The 13,577-nt window shown below is 39.4% G+C and overlaps 1 protein-coding gene across 3 annotated transcripts in view; it reads right to left on the reverse strand.

Moving 5' to 3' along the window:
- Positions 1-1,517: 1,517 nt before the first annotated feature.
- LOC130914356 (hemicentin-1-like) overlaps positions 1,518-13,577 on the reverse strand; it is a 38,353-nt gene continuing 26,293 nt past the window's right edge. The window contains exons 8-14 of one of the 3 annotated variants that reach the window (XM_057833461.1): positions 9,633-9,920; positions 9,295-9,555; positions 9,174-9,197; positions 4,996-5,068; positions 4,810-4,911; positions 2,484-2,571; positions 1,518-2,378 (exon numbers count right to left, since the gene is read on the reverse strand). In XM_057833461.1, coding sequence (XP_057689444.1) covers positions 2,160-2,378; positions 2,484-2,571; positions 4,810-4,911; positions 4,996-5,068; positions 9,174-9,197; positions 9,295-9,555; positions 9,633-9,920 — 1,055 coding nt within the window. In that variant the 3' untranslated portion in view covers positions 1,518-2,159. Of the gene's footprint in view, positions 2,379-2,483; positions 2,572-4,809; positions 4,912-4,995; positions 5,069-6,984; positions 7,131-9,173; positions 9,198-9,294; positions 9,556-9,632; positions 9,921-13,577 lie in introns of those variants that run through there. The other 2 variants (XM_057833462.1, XR_009062894.1) reach the window with 2 other exon arrangements.

A 13,577-nucleotide genomic window follows, 5' to 3' on the forward strand; every position in this document is an offset into this window, starting at 1 on the left:
TAACATCTATATGCTTCCGTTAGCTCAGATAATGGAACAGTATGACATCTCCTATCACGCCTATGCAGATGACACACAACTGTACATTTCTGTGTCCCCACATGATTATAGTCCCTTAGTCTCCCTGAGTAAATGCATTCATCAAATCAATGAATGGATGTGCCAGAATTTTCTCCTGTTAAATGTGGAGAAAACAGAGGTGATCATTTTTGGGCCAAAAAAGGAAAGGTCAAAGATAAGCAGCCAACTTAGCACAATGTCACTTACAGCTACAAATCAAGTCAGAAACCTTGGCGTAATTATTGACTCAGACCTAAAATTTGATAGCCATCTAAAGTCCGTCACTAAATCCGCTTATTACCACCTAAAAAATATAACCAGAATTAAGGGGCTTCTGACTCAACAAGACATGGAAAAACTTATGCATGCATTCATTTTCAGCAGATTGGACTACTGCAACGGTATATTTACAGGTCTTGATAAAAAATCAGTCAGGAAGCTGCAGCTAGTACAGAATGCTGCAGCCAGAGTCCTCACAAATACAAGGAAGCTGGACCACATTACACCGGTTTTGAAATCGCTACACTGGCTTCCAGTGAGTCAAAGGATAGACTATAAAATACTACTGCTCGTCTACAAAACACTTAATGGCCTTGGACCAAAATACATGCTTGACTTGTTAGATTCCTATGAGACATCTAGACCCCTAAGGTCGTCTGGAACGGGTCTTCTGCATGTTCCAAGAACAAGAACCAAGCAGGGTGAGGCAGCATTTAGTTATTATGCTCCTCACCTCTGGAACAAGTTACCCGAACGTCTGAAGTATGCTCAAACCGTTAGCTCCTTTAAATCAGGGCTAAAAACGCTTTTGTTTAGCACTGCATATCCATAACTGTCTATATATTTCAATCTACCTGCCTTCTATTCCTCTTGTGCTTATCTCCATTGCTGATTTCAATGATTATTATTAGTAGTAGTTTTTGCTTTATTTCTATTTTTGTTTTATTTTCATTTATTTATTTTTATTCTGTGATTAAATGCGATCTTTTGTCTTGGTTTTTACGCTGTGTTGATTTAAATGTGATTTTTATGGTTTTCATGTGATGTAAAGCACTTTGAATTGCCTTGTGTTGAATTGTGCTATATAAATAAATTTGCCTTGCCTTGCCTTGCCTTGCCAATGTAGTTACCCCAGTCAAAAATTGTATCCTCTGGGCGGAGCCATATGAAGGTACATTTGTGTCTTTATTATTCAATCAAAAAAAAAAGTTGCTTCAATTTAAAAAAAAAAAAAAGTTGCTTCAATCAAAATATATATTTTCAACCCCCCCCCCAAAAAAAGTCGCGTCAATCGAAAAAAAAAAAAAGAAAAAAAAAAGTGTTTGAATGCAAAAATAAATTTAAAACTAAAAAAATCTAAAAAAAAAAAAAAAAAAAAAAAAAAAAAAAAGCATGTAAAAGCTATTTTTCTTTGATTTTCTTGGGGGGGGATTGAAGTCGTTTTTTTTTTTTTTTTTATTGAAGTAATGTTGATTCTTGTTTGGGCCACATTTAAGCTAGGTCATTTTTGTCTTTATTATTCAATCAAAAAATTTTTTTAAAAATTGCTTCCAAAAAAACATTTTCAAAAAGAAATATCAATCCAAAAAAAGAACAATTTCAATCATGGAAAAAGTTTTTGAATGCGAAAAAATACTTGGGATTGAAAATTTTGCATTTGAACACTAAAAAGTTTTTTTTGAAGCAATCCTTTTTTGTTTAGGCCAGATTATGGGTAGGACCTTTGTGTCTAAATCATTGAATCCCCCCAAAAAAGTTTCTTCAAAGATTTAAAAAAGTATTTTCAATCAAAGAAAAAATGATTTGAAAAATAAAATTGCCCTCCCCTAATTTTTTTGTGTGTGAAAATTATATGCAAAGCAAATTACCGTCTACCTTGCTAGTCACATGATCTGTTCGAAAAATAATTTTGACCCATTATAAAAATATATTTTTTGTTCATTTCATTTATTTTTGTTGTAGTTTTATTGCTTTACAACTTTTATATATATAGGAAAGTCAATTACATGCAATGACACTTTTCGCCCACGGGGGGGGGGGGGGGCTGACCCCGCTGGCACCCCCTTAAAATCCGCTTATGGGTAGTACCTACTAGTTATTTACACAAGTGGGCGAAAAAACAAACATTTATTGTATATATTATTAACATTAAGACTTGATAAAGGCACATTGAGTCGTGCGGATGTTCCAAGTATACAGTCAGATTGAGAACCACAAAATGGCGTTTTCTTCGTCGTTGTCAACTGTTGTCTCCCTTGTTTGCTGGCGCTCGAAGTGTACCTGAAGTGGATGCAGGTAAGTGGAATTCTGGTCTTCCTCTGTTGTGTTAATGTTTTTTTCTTTATCGTTATTACTGCATGTCTAGAGCACCAGCGTTTTGAGATGCGATTCACTACTACAATGTTACAGGATTTTAATCTCACCTGATCAGCAGAACGAAAAGTGAGCATGTTTTGCTCCACTGATCCAGCAGAGGGCGTAGTGGATATATTGTCAACATGTTTGGTAGCTCTGTGGAAGGACAAAAAAAAATCTTAACATTAACCCATACACAAGTTTTTAAATAGCCCTTATCTTAAGGGCGTAGGTTTGTCCTCAACATTGGTAGGGAGGCTATTACAGCATAACCTGCATGTACATTTTTTGCTGGGGGCGGGACATTAATAAAACCAAACGGATTGGGTACAATGCAGGTATAATGCAAATCAGGTTGCTTAAAAGTTGGTGGGGACAATTTGAGCATCCTAAAAAGTTGGTAGTGTTACAGTGCCTTGCAAAAGTATTCGGCCCCCTTGAATCTTGCAACCTTTCGCCACATTTCAGGCTTCAAACATAAAGATATGAAATTAATTTTTTTTGTCAAGAATCAACAAGTGGGACACAATCGTGATGTGGAACAACATTTATTGGATAATTCAAACTTTTTTAACAAATAAAAAACTGAAAAGTGGGGCATGCAATATTATTCGGCCCCTTTACTTTCAGTGCAGCAAACTCACTCCAGAAGTTCAGTGACGATCTCTGAATGATCCAATGTTGTCCTAAATGACCGATGATGATAAATAGAATCCAACTGTGTGTAATCAAGTCTCCGTATAAATGCACCTGCTCTGTGATAGTCTCAGGGTTCTGTTTAAAGTGCAGAGAGCATTATGAAAACCAATGAACACACCAGGCAGGTCCGAGATACTGTTGTGGATAAGTTTAAAGCCGGATTTGGATACAAAAAGATTTCCCAAGCTTTAAACATCAAGGAGCACTGTGCAAGCCATCATATTGAAATGGAAGGAGCATCAGACCACTGCAAATCTACCAAGACCCGGCCGTCCTTCCAAACTTTCTTCTCAAACAAGGAGAAAACTGATCAGAGATGCAGCCAAGAGGCCCATGATCACTCTGGATGAACTGCAGAGATCTACAGCTGAGGTGGGAGAGTCTGTCCATAGGACAACAATCAGTCGTACACTGCACAAATCTGGCCTTTATGGAAGAGTGGCAAGAAGAAAGCCATTTCTCAAAGATATCCATAAAAAAGTCTCGTTTAAAGTTTGCCACAAGCTGGGAAACACACCAAACATGTGGAAGAAGGTGCTCTGGTCAGATGAAACCAAAATTGAACTTTTTGGCCACAATGCAAAACAGTATGTTTGGTGTAAAAGCAACACAGCTCATCACCCTGAACACACCATCCCCACTGTCAAACATGGTGGTGGCAGCATCATGGTTTGGGCCTGCTTTTCTTCAGCAGGGACAGGGAAGATGGTTAAAATTGACGGGAAGATGGATGCATCCAAATGCAGGAACATTCTGGAAGAAAACCTGTTGGTATCTGCACAAGACCTGAGACTGGGACGGACATTTATCTTCCAACAGGACAATGATCCAAAACAAAGCCAAATCTACAATGGAATGGTTCAAAAATAAACATATCCAGGTGTTAGAATGGCCAAGTCAAAGTCCAGACCTGAATCCAATCGAGAATCTGTGGAAATAGGTTGAAGACTGCTGTTCACAAACACTCTCCATCCAACCTCACTGAGCTCGAGCTGTTTTGCAAGGAAGAATGGGCAAGAATGTCAGTCTCTCGATGTGCAAAACTGATACAAAACATACCCCAAGCGACTTGCAGCTGTAATTGGAGCAAAAGGTGGCGCTACAAAGTATTAACGCAAGGGGGCCGAATAATATTGCACGCCCCACTTTTCAGTTTATTTGTTAAAAAAGTTTAGATTATCCAACAAATTTTGTTCCACTTCATGATTGTGTCCCACGTGTTGTTGATTCTAGACAAAAAATAAAAATTTTATATCTTTATGTTTGAAGCCTGAAATGTGGCGAAAGGTTGCAAGGTTCAAGGGGGCCGAATACTTTTGCAAGGCACTGTATGTCCCTCCCGTCCCGATGCAAACCTACGTACGCCCTCAGTGTCACCGGCAAGTGGTCTATAGCGATCACTAATCTTAACCTCAACCACAGCCCCATCAACGAAGCGTCCAGTAGAAGCTAGCAGAAGCTTGTAAATTGCCCAATGAGTTTTAAGCACAAGCACCTAACGGAAAATATTGAAGTCATATCTGGGAGATATTGAGAAATACTGTATGTCATTTGTTGGTGCCACATTTCTAGACACGTCTTTCAAGAAGCAAACGGATACAGTTGAAAAAAGCCTAAAAATATCCTCCAAGAAGTTGTCCTGCCGTCTGCTATCCAACAATAAATGACTTGTGGTGAAGGAAGACATCGTCTCACGTTTTTTGGACACCGGACCTACAGGTTGGGAGGTCGACAAAGACGTTCACCGAAGTCTGCGAATGCGAGTCCTGATGTCTTGGGCGATTTGATTTCATCTTCCTGTTTGTGTGAGAAAACACACAAATTAAAAAACACAAGTAGTTTAAATTAAAATGACAAGTAGTTTAGGGCTTAGGGCGTTACCTGAAGACCGCGAAAACAATCGCCATGACTAAGAGCACAACCAAGGCAGGAATAATGTACAATAGGATCCACTCTGTGTGGGGAAATTTCAGGTTAGTAAAATAAAGCATATAAAGCATATAAAGCATATAAAAAAATATGATACAGTATTTAGATTCAAATTTAGTATCGACATCGGTTTTTCATTATCTGTTTTGGGCCAATATGCTTAATATGGCAGTGCTGCCATGTCCACTTATTGCCTCTACCTATGTTTCTGCTGTTTTGACCCCCCCGGGGACAGGTGTGCTTAGTTTTGAAAAGTTCCAGCTCTTTGTTGTCGTAAACATGTGTCGAGGAGAGCTCATTGCGAAGAGAAAGAGCTAAATGGACGAGCTCACGTCTGCAGCCAGTGTACCATTGCAGTTCTTGCAATCACAACGTTGTTTGTGCCTTATAAAAAGCATTGCTTGTAAGTTATACTAGTCTTTATAGTCCTTTGTTTTATATTCATGAGCGTGTATTGGGGATGTGTCCATTTCATTTTGTTTGCATTTGTGGTAAAATGTGGTTACATTTAGGGCCGTCAAACGATTAAAATTTTTAATCGAGTTAATTACAGCTTAAAAATTAGTCGTATTTAATCGCAATTCAAACCATCTATTAAATATGCCATAATTTTCTGTAAATTATTGTTGGAATGGAAAGATAAGACACAAGACGGATATATACATTCAACATACGGTACATAAGTACTGTATTTCTTTATTGTAACAATAAATCAACAAGATGGCATTAACATTATTAACATTCTCTTAAAGCGATCCATGAATAGAAAGACTTGTAGTTCTTAAAAGATAATGTTAGTACAAGTTTTAGAAATTTTATATTAAAACCCTTCTTAATGGTTTAGTTTTATCAAAACTTGTAAAATTTTCAATCAAAAAATAAACTAGTAGCTCGCCATTGTTGATGTCAATAATTACACCATGCTCACTCATGATACTAACCCATAAAATCAGTCGCACCCAAGCGCCAGCAGAGGGCGCCAAACACCAAAAAACAAGTAACAAGCAGACATTACACTGTACTGTCATTTTAATCTGTTTGAGCGGAGCATGTGCGTTAATTGCGTCAAATATTTTAACGTGATTAATTTAAAAAATAATAATTACCGCCCGTTAACGCGATCATTTTGCCAGCCCTAGTTACATTATTTCATTACTGTACTGTTACTGTATTTTGTAACTATTTCATATACTTGACACAATGTTTTGTTGTTTAGTTTTACAAAAAAAATATCTTGTCAAGAGAAAAATCACCACAGTAAAGCCAATTCAAATTTTCTCCTGCGTCTGACTACTCCTTACAGCCTGATTTGTTCGCCATCCATGGGCGATGGAGGTTCAAAGCAGGGGGTGCTGACGATTTTTAGTTTTTTTCCATCCAAAAACAGCCGTTTCGGTCTAAATTTGTCTTGCTCGCGTCTTTTCTTCAATCAAGGCGTATACAATGGTCGTACACATGCATGCTGGATAGTTTACGCACTGCTACTAGGCTACTACAAAGACAACGTTCTAGTTCACCTACAGTGTGTGTTGGGAGTTTTTGTAGTTCACCTACAGTGTGTGTGGAGCAGAGGTTGCGCTAGACATTTTCGTTGTCTGTCATTTTGACTGACAAGGTCATAAAAATCCGGTCATAATCTATTTTTACCCGTCACTTAAATTTTTAAAATGATAATGATGACATATTCAATAGTATTTAGTTTTCATTCATTTTTAATTAATATAGTAATGCTTGCTTGGCGGCGAAAAATTAGACAAGGAAGTCATGGTATTTTTCTCCCTCTTTTTACTCTGCTTACCGCCAACAACACCAACAAAACAACAACTCCACCCCCAAAGAAAAAGAGGCAACTATATAGACCCCAATCACCAACGTCACACAATGATCTTAATTGTGGTTGTCAGCCCAAAATCTTCTAAATATATATTAAATGCATCTTACCAGATATAAAATGACTACTACATAGTCTGTGGTGATCGTTTGGTGCCCATATTTCTTGTCAAATTACAGCAGTCAATCTCGCTCTCCTCTTCGGGTCTCTCAGAATACGGTAGAACTTCAAGTCTCTCCGTCTATCTTCTCTGTTACTGCAACCAACCGCCACACACGCCTTCACCATTTTGATTATTGATGTTAACGAGCAGAAAAACACGCCGTAATAGGAGGCATGTACAGTGCCTTGCAAAGTATTCGGCCCCCTTGAATCTTGCAACCTTTCGCCACATTTCAGGCTTCAAACATAAAGATATGAAATTTAATTTTTTTGTCAAGAATCAACAACAAGTGGGACACAATCGTGAAGTGGAACAACATTTATTGGATAATTTAAACTTTTTTAACAAATAAACTGAAAAGTGGGGCGTGCAACATTATTCGGCCTCTTTACTTTCAGTGCAGCAAACTCACTCCAGAAGTTCAGTGAGGATCTCTGAATGACCCAATGTTGTCCTAAATGACCGATGGTGATAAATAGAATCCACCTGTGTGTAATCAAGTCTCCGTATAAATGCACCTGATCTGTGATAGTCTCAGGGTTCTGTTTAAAGTGCAGAGAGCATTATGAAAACCAAGGAACACACCAGGCAGGTCCGAGATACTGTTGTGGAGAAGTTTAAAGCCGGATTTGGATACAAAAAGATTTCCCAAGCTTTAAACATCTCAAGGAGCACTGTGCAAGCCATCATATTGAAACAGAAGGAGCATCAGACCACTGCAAATCTACCAAGACCCGGCCGTCCTTCCAAACTTTCTTCTCAAACAAGGAGAAAACTGATCAGAGATGCAGTCAAGAGGCCCATGATCACTCTGGATGAACTGCAGAGATCTACAGCTGAGGTGGGAGAGTCTGTCCATAGGACAACAATCAGTCGTACACTGCACAAATCTGGCCTTTATGGAAGAGTGGCAAGAAGAAAGCCATTTCTCAAAGATATCCATAAAAAGTCACAAGCCACCTGGGAGACACACCAAACGTGTGGAAGAAGGTGCTCTGGTCAGATGAAACCAAAATTAAACTTTTTGGCCACAATGCAAAACGATATGTTTGGCGTAAAAGCAACACAGCTCATCACCCTGAACACACCATCCCCACTGTCAAACATGGTGGTGGCAGCATCATGGTTTGGGCCTGCTTTTCTTCAGCAGGGACAGGGAAGATGGTTAAAATTGACGGGAAGATGGATGCAGCCAAATACAGGAACATTCTGGAAGAAAACCTGTTGGTATCTGCACAAGACCTGAGACTGGAACGGAGATTTATCTTCCAACAGGACAATGATCCAAAACATAAAGCCAAATCTACAATGGAATGGTTAAAAAATAAACGTATCCAGGTGTTAGAATGGCAAGGGGGCCGAATAATATTGCACGCCCCACTTTTCAGTTTTTTATTTGTTAAAAAAGTTTAAATTATCCAATAAATTTTGTTCCACTTCACGACTGTGTCCCATTTGTTGTTGATTCTTGACAAAAAAATAAAATTTTATATCTTTATGTCTGAAGCCTGAAATGTGGCGAAAGGTTGCAAGGTTCAAGGGGGCCGAATACTTTTGCAAGGCACTGTACGTAGCGGTAATGTGTAAACACGACGAGCTGACCTACAGTATGACGGCTCCAGTCAGGGGGGCAGAGTTGTGACGTCATGTGATTGGGGTCTATACACAGGCGGCAATCTAGTCCACCAATTGGATGACGCGCTGGCACACCGGGTGCACCAATAAGAATCTCGCGTTGATGTGTCAATCACGGTGCCGCCGCCAGACCCCGGTGGTGCTACAATATTCTGACAGAGTAGCCAACGACGTCATGCATTAAGAGAGACAATAGCTAATTAATATGCTCACTCGCCACCCTGTGGTCTGGGGTGTGAATTACAACCTGTCAAAATGACGGACGGACTTCAGTTTTTTCACCGTTTAAAAAAAAACGGTCAACGACGGAAAATATTCGGTTAACGCGACCCCTGGTGTGGAATTTTTGTATAGGAAATAAAAGCGCCCATGTACTGTATTATATTGCAAACCCAGGAAAAAAAGTTTGCAGACTCTGTGTAAGATGGGGGTTGATGACATCATAGTTTCAACCTGAAGTTGGCTCAATTTTTTGGTTTAAACTTTGGCAGCTCCACCCACCTTTGCCACTTCCAATGGGAGGGGCTGAAAAGTACATGACAGAAATTAGCTTATGAAATATTATATGATATTTTTTTAAATTCACAAATCATGAACATGAATTCAATACTTGTACACTCACTCTGGATCTTGACTTCAACTTCAGGTGACCTCGCTAAGCCTAAGTTGTTACCAGCGGTGCAGCCATAGAAACCTACATCAGCAGCCGCCACATTTAACGTTCGTCCCTCGGCCAAGATCTTCTGCGTGGAGTTGATTGCCTTCCACCACGTCACCATGTCGGTGGGCGGGTTTGAGTCGGCGACGCACTCCAGCGTTAGATATTCGTTTTCGGACACCACCAGAGAAGGGAAGGCTTTCACCATCACATTTTTGGGAGGATCTACAAAAGAATTCATGATGTCGTAAAGTATGTCACAAAAGACTTGGTTTTGTTTAGTGACCAGTGAGTAAACTTACAGTTGACTTCCAAAATCTTTTGCGTGCTCTGTGTTCCCTGGCTGTTGGAGGCCTCACAGGCATAAATTCCACCGGTGGCAGAGGTAGCCTTGAAACTGTAGGTAAGGGTGTTGCTCGTCACCTCCTCGCCAGCAGATGTGGCGACAGACACCACAGATGATTGGTCCCTGGGTGTCCTGGTCAAGGTGAGGGTGGAGAACGGGAGGCTATCCACCGAACAGAACACTGACACCAGGGTGCCTTCCGTGACTTCGGTGGGCAAGGACAGCAACAGGTTTGTTGGACCGTCTTGGTTGAAATAGGAGATAAGGGTAACTTGTAACACCTTTCCTTGCTAGTATATGGCGGAAAACACAGACAAGACTGAAAAAGCAGTTTCTGCTCTTGCACCCCTCCCCTCTTTAAAAGAAACTGCTGTATTTTAAGATAAAACAACTTTTGTGTTCGATAAAACAATATGTCCATATGCTGCCATAGCAGATTCATGGCACATGAAGCCCCCAAACTATTCTTAATTTGTCCGTTTTACCCTGAAAACCCCCGTTTACAGACGTCATGCAACCGCTTTTGTTTCAACCCAGCCATAAAATGAAGGTAATTATTTAAATTCATTATTCAAAATGTATGTCGTTTATAGCTTAGAATCATTCTTTGATGCCTCATATTTCGGTTTAAAAAAAAAAAACACTTAAAAAAATTATTCACTCACGTATTTTAAACTTTTAAACAAATTATGTCGCAATGAAAAAAATGGCGTCTGTAAAAAAGTCATGGATATCTACCTCATAACTATCGCTTATTTTTTGTTACTGTCGCATTTTCTCCGATATGTTAGATGATAAATAATTGATTCAAACAAAAAAAAGTCGAAAAAAAAGTTTAAAAGGGTAAATATTCGAAAAAGAAAATCTCAACCACTCCTTGATGTCTGCTATTTCTCCATCGTGACCCTTGTTATATTACCATGTTTCACCCATAAAATCACAAAAAAAATCCAGCTGTGGCCATTCACAGCTGTGTCTTGACACTCAGTGATACATGCTACATGGAGTTTTTGGGTCGAAACAAAGTAAGTACGCGATAATATTTCATTAAAGTCATGGCGTCTGTAATTCTGTTCTCGCGTGCTCTCACCTCCAGATAGGGTTTTGCTGTTTAAAAAGTATTTAAAAAAAAAAATGCCCTCCTGGTCAAAATTTTTCTTCCCCCAAAACAAATTTTAAGCTTTCCAATGATGTATCACACATGCATATCGGACAATTTTGAAAGTTGGCCAAATTGGGGGTCTCAGAGCGGAACTTCAAGTCACCTGAGTGTTTTCCGCCATATATCCAAGTCCATACTTTTTTCTGTCACTCTGAACATTGCAGCTTTAACTTCTCTCCATAGGCGGAATTTGACTTTTGGGGCGGGGCGGGGGGGGGGCGGCACATCATGTTGATGACCCCGAAACGCAGCGTCAGCAATAAAATTAACCAACAAGTATATTTATAAAAATAAGTTGTAGGGCTGTCAAAATTATCGCGTTAACGGGCGGTAATTAATTTTTTAAATTAATCACGTTAAAATATTTGACGCAATTAACGCACATGCCCCGCTCAAACAGATTAAAATGACAGCACAGTGCAATGCCAACTTGTTACTTTTGTTTTTTGGGAGTTTTGACGCCCTCTGCTGGCGCTTGGGTGCAACTGATTTTGCGGGTTAAAGCACCCATGAGCATTGTGTAATTATTGACATCAACAATGGCGGGCTACTTTTTTTTTTTTTGATTGAAAATTTTTCAAATTTTATTAAAACGAAAACATTAAGAGGGGTTTTAATATAAAATTTCTATAACTTGTACTAACATTCATCTTTTAAGAACTACAAGTCTTTCTATCCATGGATCGCTTTAACAGAATGTTAATAATGTTAAATCCATAGTAGTACGGCTAGTTCTAGCGCTGACAGGGTGAGTTATTTACAAGTACATGTCAACTTTTTATCAGGAGAAAACCTTTGTTACCTCTACAGGAGAACAATTTAAATGGTAACCATTGGTATTTTGACAGATTTAAAGAACAGACACCTAGAGTGTGCTATGACAAACCTGCTATGCTAGGGCTAGCGCTGACAGGGTCAGTTATTTACAGGTAAACCTTAACTTTTTATCAGAAAAAAAAAACTGGCACATCTACGGATGTATGATTTATGGCTAACCATGGGGAGTTTGACAGATTTAAAGAAGAGACATCTAGATTGTGCTACGACAAAGTTGGTATGCAAGGGCTAGCGCTGACAGGGTTGTAAGTCCCGAGTTCATCAAGCATTATGGGATTTTAAGTGGTGCAGGCTGATAGGCTTATGATATATCGTGTGGAATTTACAATAATTGATGCTTATGAAAACTACGGTAAAGCTGACTTTTAGGGGTCCCTAAGGTTAAAGTGATCCTCTACCTTAAATAATAAATGTTAAATGTTAAATAAATGTTGTTAGGAACACATAAAATGTTAAATCAATGGGAATCTTTTATAATATTTACTACATATTTTGACCGTTAGTTGGCGCCATGGTTTGCGGGCTCGCAGTGATGACGTCATTGGGATCTTTCCAAATGTGTAGCGTGTTCAACAATTGCTTATTGCTGCCTAAACTCGCGAAGTAAAATGCCACGATGTGCTGCTTTTGGATGCAATTTCCAGTCAAATGGAAACAAGGGGAGTGAAGTGAGTGGTCAAGGTGGAATTATTATTTTTAGTGAATAAATGTGCATAAGTGGAAGCTTCTCCCCCTTTTTGGTCCCTGTATGCACGTATCCTACCCACCACGCGTTACAACTGTCGCCCCAACATTTTTCCTTGATCCTCAGTTAAGTAAGGGATCCGTCTATTTTCTGGATCCGACGGTCCCACCGCGTCTGCAATATTGGTTTCGGATCTATTTTTTTTATTTGTCGGTCCCACAGCGGCTTTTCGGATAAGTCTATTTTGTGGAATCGACGGCCCGATCGCGGCTGCAACATTGCCATGGGATCGGTCTAATTCCTGGATCTTCGTGTGAGTAAAAAAAACGCGGATTTGGATTACTATTGCTATCTTTTTTGTTGACTACTCTTCGTGGGAGTTTTCCCCAAATCATACCAAATAATTAAAGCACTATGGCACACTACAGTGACGACAGTGACTCTGACATGGACCTTACAACAATGTTGGAGTTCGTCAGGGAACGCCTGTTTGCGTTCTGCTGAGCTCCCGAGTGAAGAGTGGTCAAGGTAGAAATATTTTTTGTGATTCTCCCCTTTTTGGTACTTTTATAGACGTATCCTACCTATCACGCGTTACAATGTACAAGACATGGATTACACAAGGTGTGCTCTTTGCCCTGTACTGTATGTAAAGCACACGACAGCTCTGGATGCTAACAATCTACGTAATTATATTGGGATAAGTTTGAAAACGCAATATGCTTACCTTGAATATTTGCTAATAAAACCAGAGTTCCCAACAGCATACACTCTCGCTCCCAACTGGAGTTCCCAACAGCATACGCTCTCTTGCTCTGTTGTCATTGAGACTTTTGCCCAACTTTTGTCTTATCAGGTATTTGCTACACGCATTTTTCCCTGAAGCTCCTCTTGTGAACAACCGACAGTGCTGTCCTGCTCCTCCCTTTTCAGATCTGGTTCAAATAGGAAGGGTAGAACCGACGACATGTTGGGAAAGCTAACGAGTGACACGCTGGAATTTCGGCAACGGGCCCGGTGACGTCACGCACTGCGACGTAACAAGAATGCCGACCTATCACTTAAAATAATTTTACAAACTTTATTAAAACCAAAACATTAAGAGGGGTTTTAATATCAAATTATTATCACTAATACTAACATTTATCTTTTAAGAATTACTTTAAGGTTAGGAAAGGGAATGGATGTAATTGGTCGACAGTAAGGTTAAGGTTAGG

The sequence above is a fragment of the Corythoichthys intestinalis genome, chromosome 4, assembly GCF_030265065.1.
Source record: "Corythoichthys intestinalis isolate RoL2023-P3 chromosome 4, ASM3026506v1, whole genome shotgun sequence".
Taxonomy (NCBI): Eukaryota; Metazoa; Chordata; class Actinopteri; order Syngnathiformes; family Syngnathidae; genus Corythoichthys; species Corythoichthys intestinalis.